General features: G+C 39.3%; 1 protein-coding gene and 1 long non-coding RNA gene across 2 annotated transcripts; one reads left to right on the top strand and one right to left on the bottom strand.

The window, feature by feature from the left end:
* Positions 1-1920: 1920 nt before the first annotated feature.
* Positions 1921-2538, top strand: LOC148202657 (uncharacterized). Its single transcript, XM_088108832.1, has one exon. The coding sequence runs from the start codon at positions 1921-1923 to the stop codon at positions 2536-2538; it is 618 nt and encodes a 205-aa protein (XP_087964958.1).
* A 3011-nt stretch (positions 2539-5549) lies between these two features.
* On the bottom strand, positions 5550-7266 carry LOC148202656 (uncharacterized). The gene is made up of 2 exons (XR_015784813.1): positions 7177-7266; positions 5550-5708 (listed from the first exon to the last, which is right to left on the bottom strand). It is a non-coding gene; the product is annotated as an uncharacterized LOC148202656 (long non-coding RNA).
* Between the last annotated feature and the right edge of the window lie 1107 nt (positions 7267-8373).

The following is an 8373-nucleotide window of genomic DNA, read 5'->3' as shown; positions in this document are numbered from 1 at the left end:
AACCCCGAACCCTGAACCCCTGAACCCTGAACCCTAACCCTGAACCCCTGACCCTGAACCTGAACCCTGAACCTGAACCCTGAACCCTGAACACTGAACCCTGAACCTGAACCCTGAACCCGGAACCCGGAACCCGGAACCCGACCCCGAACCCGGAACCCCGAACCCCGAACCCCGAACCCGAACCCGAACCCCTAAACCCCAAAACCCCTAAACCCCAAAACCCCAAACCCAAACCCCAAAACCCCTAACCCCAAAGAATCATGAGGAGCATGCTGAACATCTACGAACAACGTTGGGGATTCTGAGGGAACATCAGTTGTATGGGAAGCTATGGAAATGTGAGCTTTGGTTGGATGAAGTTCAGTTTCTTGGACATGTGATATCAGCTCAAGGAATCTTAGTTGATCCAGCGAAGGTTGATGCAGTGTTAAAGTGGGAACGCCCTACATTTGTGACCGAAGTAAGAAGCTTTGTTGGTCTTGCAGGTTATTATCGAAAGTTTGTTGAGGGATTCTCCAAGATAGTGGGTCCCTTGACTCAGTTGTTTGGACAGATCAATGTGAGGCTAGTTTTGAGGAGATGAAGCGGAGATTGACAACTACTCCAGTACTAATTATTCCAGACACAAATAAGACGTTTGAAGTATACTGTGATGCATCATATAAAGGTTTGGGTTGTGTCTTGATGCAACTAAGGAGACCAGTGGCGTATGCATCTCGACAGTTGAGGGTACATGAAAGAAACTATCCAACACATGATTTAGAGTTGGCGGCTGTGGTGTTTGCTTTGAAAATTTGGCGACACTATTTGTATGGGGCGAGGTTTCAAGTTTTCAGCGATCGCAAAAGTCTGAAATACCTGTTTGATCAAAAGGAGTTAAACATGCGACAACGGAGGTGGATGGAATATCTGAAGGATTACGACTTTGAGTTGCAGTATCATCCTAGAAAAGCAAATATTGTTGCTGATGCTTTGAGCAGAAAACGGGTACAAATGTCTGCCTTAATGATCAAGGAGTTGGAGTTACTAGAAAAGTTGCGAAACATGAACCTTGGTGTGCAGTTGGGACAAGGTCAAATGTGGTGTAGTCATCTAAAGATCACAAGTGGATTCTTAGAATAATTGAAAGCAGAGCAAGAAACAGATCTAGAGTTGCAAAGTATTGTGAAATTGTTGGGGAGTGATCAAGCCAAAGACTTCGCTTTGAACAGTGATGGCATTCTTCGTTTTCGGCATAGAGTATGTGTTCCAGCGAAAACAGAGTTGAAAAGACTAATATTGGAAGAGGGACATAAGAGTAGTCTTAGTATACATCCAGGAATGACCAAGATGTATAAGGACTTAAAAGAATCCTTTTGGTGGAGCGGAATGAAGAAAGATGTGGCAGAGTTCGTAGCTTCTTGTTTGGTATGTCAGAAGGCAAAGATAGAACATCAAAGGCCAGGTGGATTATTACAACAATTAGATATACCTAAATGGAAATGGGACAGCATCTCGATGGACTTTGTGACTCACTTACCAAGATCATTGAGGGGTCACAATTCCATTTGGGTGATAGTTGACCGATTAACGAAGAGCGCTCACTTTTTGCCAATCAACCTAAGTATGTCAATGGAAAAGTTGACAGAGTTGTACATTCGCGAAATAGTGAGATTGCATGGTATACCTGATAGCATTGTCTCAGATCGAGATCCAAGGTTTACATCAAGGTTCAGGCAAATGTTACAAGAAGCTTTGGGTTCAAGGTTGAGGATGAGCTCAACATATCATCCTCAAACAGATGGACAGACTGAGAGGACTATTCAGTCATTAGAAGATTTGTTGAGAGCTTGCGTGTTGGATCATATGGGAGGTTGGAGCGAGGTCCTACCATTGGTTGAGTTTACATACAATAATAGTTATCACTCTAGCATAGGGATGGCGCCTTTTGAAGCTTTGTATGGACGAAGATGTAGAACTCCATTGTGTTGGTTTCAAGATGGAGAATCTATAGTGGTGGGCCCTGAGTTGTTACAACAAACTACTGAGAAAGTGAAGCTTATTCAAGAAAGAATGAGAGCAACTCAAAGCAGGCAGAAGTCGTACGCAGATCAGAGAAGAAGACCGCTTGAGTTCAACGAAGGAGATCACGTATTTCTACGTGTGACACCGATGACCGGCATAGGTAGGGCTATCAAGTCAAGGAAGTTATCACCAAAGTTTCTTGGTCCTTATGATATTATTAGGAAGATTGGACCAGTAGCATACGAGGTAGCTTTACCGCCACAATTGGCAAACCTGCATAATGTGTTTCACGTGTCGCAGCTAAGGAAGTACGTTTATGACCCAACTCATGTATTGGAGGAAGACAACATTCAAGTTCGCGAAGACCTTACTTTTGAAGTCGGACCAATAAGAGTGTTAGAAGTACAAACGAAGGAGTTACGGGGAAAAGAGATTCGCACGGTGAAGGTGCTTTGGAATGAGAAAACTCAAGAGATAACTTGGGAGCTAGAAGATTTTATGAGAAAAGAGTACCCACACTTATTTGAATAATACCTTATTTTTTGAGGACAAAAATTTTAAAAGTTGGGGAGAATGTAAGACCTCTGTAAAATAAAAATATACTTTTATTTTAATATTCTAAAGTTTTTATACGTTTTGGCTTATCATGTTTATGATAAGAAAGGAAACATAGTTTAGTACTTAGTTTTGGATGTATTTAACATTTGTGTTTCCTCTTTTCTGCATGATTTGAGGTTGTGAACGTGACAGTAGTTGACAAAAGGTGTTGCAAGATTTTCCATGATTTGTTTTGTTTTGTTATGCATGGTTTTGGAGAGGTTGTAGAGTTAAGTAAAAGAAACCTATGGTTAAGTTTAGTAGGGGCATATTAAAAACGTGAGTTGTGACTTAGATAAGAACCCTACCATTTTTCTTATATAAACTCTAGTCTATGTGAGAGATGTTCCTCCAGCCAGTATCCGATTTTAGTGAGGTGTTCGGTTTAGCGTTCGTCCGAATATTGCTTAATCCAATGTGGTGATGGGTTTAGCGTTCGGCCTAACTGTGTTTAATCTATTATGGTGCTCGGTTTGTAGCGTTCGGCCTGATTATGCTTGATCTTATAGTGTCCGTCCAAATAGCGTTCGGCGAATATGTATGAATCCGTAATTTCTTTGGTAGTATTTTTAAAACAATTATTGAGAATTGTTGGTTATTTTCTTGATCTAATATTGGTTTATTTATACATGTTATTGAGAATATGTATGAATTCGTGATTGAGCACGTTTATTTTGTTTGATGTTGGTACATACACTATGTTATTTACTTGTAACTTCGTCTATCTTATGAGCATTTTAACACTATAATAAATGCGTCTCGCGTGAGACTGAGATTCGAGTGTTACCTTCTTCTGCGCGAGGAGGTGAATGTCTCGCCCAATTACTTCGGCTCGTGTTGAGTATAGTGCATCGTTACGCGTAGTATCGATGTTTTTACTCGTTAGTCCTTGAGGAGTCGGGGAGATAGGTCTGAAGTCGCGATGGAGGACGACTCGAGTCGCCTGTTATTGAGAACAGGTTATGACGACGAATTACAAGGAAACAACATTAGTTTATGAAAGACTAGTCTATAATGTCATGTGTGTCGATTTATATTAAGTCCTGGAAATTGTTATAGTTTACATGTAATGGGTTTATGATGTGATACTTCTGGTTACTCACCCTGAAATGTTGTGGTTGTGGTTTCCACCTACGATGATCGTACTTGTACGGGAGTAGATGGTATTGCAGATAAAGCTGGATTGGAATAGCTCTTCGAGAGAGACGGGAAATAAAACTTGTTGGGATTTTTATAATGTTTTCTTATTTATGTTCGTTTGATTTTGTTATTTTAAGGAAACAATTAAGATTTGATTTGTTGTAATGTATGAACTTATGATGTGTGTATAGCTTGTTTATGTGATGTATTGTTTTAAAAAAAAAAACAACACTTTCATAAGATTCATGCTTCAAGATTATTATCATTATTATTAATATATCCTATAAGGGGCGTTACAGTAACTGAATGTTCGAAGTTAATTTTGTCCACTAATATGCCTCGGTCGTCTGGGACAGAGGCAATAAGACCGTTCGGTTTCGCTTCTGCTATGAACCGAGGCAATAACTGAACGTTCCTCTTGTTCTCTCCGTTCTAATTCGCGACAAAGGAGGTTTGATTCTATTTCCAATATCTTCTCTCTGCCATTTATCTTCTTCCCCCTTTCTCAATGGTTCTAGGTTGGTATTGCAATAACAAGAAAAGCGAAAATAGAACATGATTTCATTCATTTTTGCTAGTTCAGTACATTGTTCATCCCGTTTTCATCACCTACTGCATCCTATGACAAAGAAAATGCAGAATACATTATGGATTTGTCATCCATATTGAAATTACAACAATATTAACCACACAAATACAACAAACAGCCCCTATCAACAACTTCATCCATTTTTCCACAACCTTAACAGAATTTTTCAAATCAATCACCATATTCGCTACCCCACCCATTTCTTCTGTCTTTGACAAACACTCATGCTTTCCTTCCCACTTCAGATTCGTATAACATCTTTCATTACCATCATCACAGCACCATTTGAAGAAATTGCAACCACCATTTTTGTAACATCCCAAAAATACAGTAATAAACCATATAATAGTCTTATACTAAAAGTAACGCACGTCTATGGCCGAACGGCCATACTTAAGTCATTTACAACTTAAACAGTACGGATACAAGAAAACATGAACGAACGGTTTACAACCAAAACAAATACCGAACGTTCAATTAGAAGAAAAGAAAATAAGCGGCCGAACGATACCAAACGAAATACAAGACGAACGCTTCTATTGCTCAGCCTGACAACACAATGAAAATACACAAGGTAAGCTTATGTAATTTAATTCACACATCAACATATAAGGTAAGCATTCCAACACACAAGAATAGTTCATCACATATAACGACCCGGCAACTCACAGGGACCATCGACTTCACACAGGCTTTCCAGTGTGCTTTGTCCTCACTCGCACACTTTCTGAGAAAACTTCCCAGAAGGTCACCCATCCCATAATTTCTCCAGGCTAAGCACGCTTAACCATGGAGTTCTTATGAGTTAGGCTACCGAAAAGCAAATGCATTTTGGTGATATGAGTAGCCAAATCAATCCTTTTAAGCTATCCTTCAACTGTATAGTACCATACCTACACAGTCTCTGGATCCCTCTCATTCCGGTGTATGTTCGATTCGTCCATGTACCCCTTCCACTCGAAGCTGCCAGGAGCCGCTCCTTGTTTGTGCCCCCTGCACCATGCCTCTTGCACCGGCGTCACTCCCCGCCCTCGTCAGTGCCTGGATGTCACATGCCCACCAGCTTCCGCTTGGTTCGTCCTCGAACCACACCGTACTGGGAGAGGCTAGGCTCTGATACCAAATGTAACACCCCGTACGGAGTGCCACTAGAAAATAACAAAATCCAAAATTTTACGCCAATTTTTTTTTAAATTAACATCGCGGAACCAAACCATCAAAAGTTTAAGCGTCTTACAACATAAGGTTAAAACCTTACAATTATCAAATTCATTATTCAAAGACATAAAATTACATTAAAACATGATAAATCCCCCATAGTCATTCCCATAACTCTCGTCGTGCTACTTCATCTCTGCCTCATCTGCAACGCCATCTACTCCCGTACAAGTACGATCATCGTAGGTGGAAACCACAACCACAACATTTCAGGGTGAGTAACGCAGAATCTAACATAGCATATAATTCGAATCTCAGTCTCCGCAGAGACTCAACACACTATTGTATCGCAATACGAACACCATCGATTCGACAAAAATTCTAAGGAAATGACAGACCACTTGTTCTCACAATTTTACCATCACAATCATCACCCAACATCTCTTTCACTCCTCTCATTCTCAAAATTCATTCTTTCCTCTTCCAACAATGGAACAGAATTCTCAATACCCTCTTATCCACACTCTTGGCCAAAGAGTGTAGATAAGTGCTCCCAACGAGTAAAATTGAATGATGTCTACACAGACCTTTGCTTATTGTTTTACTCATAAATCTCTGTACATAACTCCAAATGAGTTCATTTTTTGTATTGAAAACTAGACTCAAATATCTTTCTTTGGACATATAAAAATAAATTTTTGGACTACGGGGCTAGCTGCAGTAAAATTATTAAAAAGCGGAAAATTTAACCACGCTCTGGTCTCCTCGGTTTTGACCTTTACTTACTGTTTTACTCATTACTCTCTCTACCAAACTCCAATTGAGTTTATTCTTGATTTTCTGGAAACTAGACTCAAATATCTATATTTGGACATATAAGTTTAAATTTTTGGACTACAGATCTAGCTGCAGTAAAATTATTAAAAAGTGGAAAATTTAACCACGCTCTGGTCTTCTCAGTTTTGACCTATGATGACTCTTTTGCTCATTACTCTCTCTACCGAACTCCAATTGGGTTGATTCTTGATTTTCTGGAAACTAGACTCAAATATCTTTATTTTGACATACAAATCTAAATTTTTGGACTACAGAGCTAGCTACAGTAAAATTATTAAAAAGTGGAAAATTTAACCACGCTCTGGTCTTCTCAGTTTTGACCTATGATGACTCTTTTGCTCATTACTCTCTCTACCGAACTCCAATTGGGTTGATTCTTGATTTTCTGGAAACTAGACTCAAATATCTTTATTTGGACATATAAATCTAAATTTTTGGACTGCAGATCTAGCTGTAGTAAAATTATTAAAAAGTGGAAAATTTAACCACGCTCTGGTCTTCTCAGTTTTGACCTATGATGACTCGTTTTCTCATTACTCTCTCTACCGAACTCCAATTGGGTTGATTCTTGATTTTATGGAAACTAGACTCAAATATCTTTATTTTGACTACTCATACGACTATTTTGGACATCGGAAAGGGTCTCAAATAAATATGAGAAAAATCGCAACAGTTCAGTTTTTAACTTCAGCGTGAAAACTCATAAAACTTACAACCAAAAAGAAAGGAACATACCTCAACATGTTAAATTTAATCCCAACACACAAGGAAGAAAGCATGCAACAACATTATAACTTTACCTTCTACCCATCATATACTATGTTATATCCCAAGTTAAACCCCCTTACCTTAATTCCAAGCTAGCTTCCAAGGCTCTTAGGTTTCCTACAAGTGATGTCCAAAACTCCAAGGCTAGGGTGGCTCTTCCTTTCTCTCACAAGTGGAGAAAAAAGAAGGCAATGATTCAAACACTCACAAAAGTGAGGGAGTAATGGGAATAAAACCTAAGTGCTTCCCTTTATGATTCAAGCACTCACATACTCTTTCATCAATACTTCAATTTCCCTCTTTCTTAACTCATAGTAGGGCCCACATCCAAGGTGGAAATTAAAAAGAGCTTGAAGCATTATTTTGGTTTTAGGAGGATTTGAACTTGAGACCAAGCACACATACCCTCCATGCGCACTAACATCAACCACTAAACCAAGCTCCATTCGCTTACATTATAGCGCAAACAATTATACTAAAACACTCTATCAAACTTTTCCGAAAATTAATATAAAACCAATATTAATTTAATTTTCTTCCCTTCCTTAAATATTTTTCAACATTGATTCTCATCACAATTTATTATATAATACCACAAAATAAAATAGTTAAGGTAAGAATCATTTTATTTTGACGAGTCTTACATTCTCCCCTACTCCAAAAATTTTCGTCCTCGAAAATACAACTACTATGCAAATAGCAATGGGTATTCATTTCTCATGAACTCTTCAAGCTCCCAAGTCATCTCTTGGGTTTCCTCGTTCCACAACACCTTTACCGTGCGAATTTCCTTTTCCCTCAGATTTTTCGTCTGCACCTCCAACACTCTGATTGGTCCAGCTTTGATTGTAAGATCTTCATCAACTTGTATATCATCAACTTCTAGCACATGAGTAGGATCTGGAATGTATTTCCTCAGTTGAGACACATGAAACACGTTATGCAGGTTTGCCAACTGTGGTGGTAACGCTATCTCATACGCTACGGGTCCAATCCGTCTAAGAATATCATAAGGACCAAGAAACTTAGGAGACAACTTCCTCGCCTTGATACCCACACCTGCCACCGGCGTCACGCGTAGAAACACATGATCACCTTCATTGAACTCAAGCGGTCTTCTTCTCTGATCTGCGTACGACTTCTGCCTGCTTTGAGTTGCTCTCATTCTTTCTTGAATAAGCTTCACTTTCTCAGTAGTTTGTTGTAACAACTCAGGGCCCACCACTATAGATTCTCCGATCAGCGTACGACTTCTGCCTACTCTGAGTTGCTCTCAT

Source organism: Vigna umbellata, chromosome 3 (genome assembly GCF_029865625.1).
Source record: "Vigna umbellata cultivar VRB3 chromosome 3, Vumbellata_1.0, whole genome shotgun sequence".
NCBI lineage: Eukaryota > Viridiplantae > Streptophyta > Magnoliopsida > Fabales > Fabaceae > Vigna > Vigna umbellata.
The sequence above is the reverse complement of the archived record's forward strand: the minus strand, read 5'-3'. Positions and strand labels throughout refer to the sequence as shown.

Excerpts from the sequence above, each read along its gene's own strand:
- LOC148202657 (XM_088108832.1), top strand. The coding sequence starts at position 1,921 with ATGGCGCCTTTTGAAGCTTTGTATGGACGAAGATGTAGAACTCCATTG.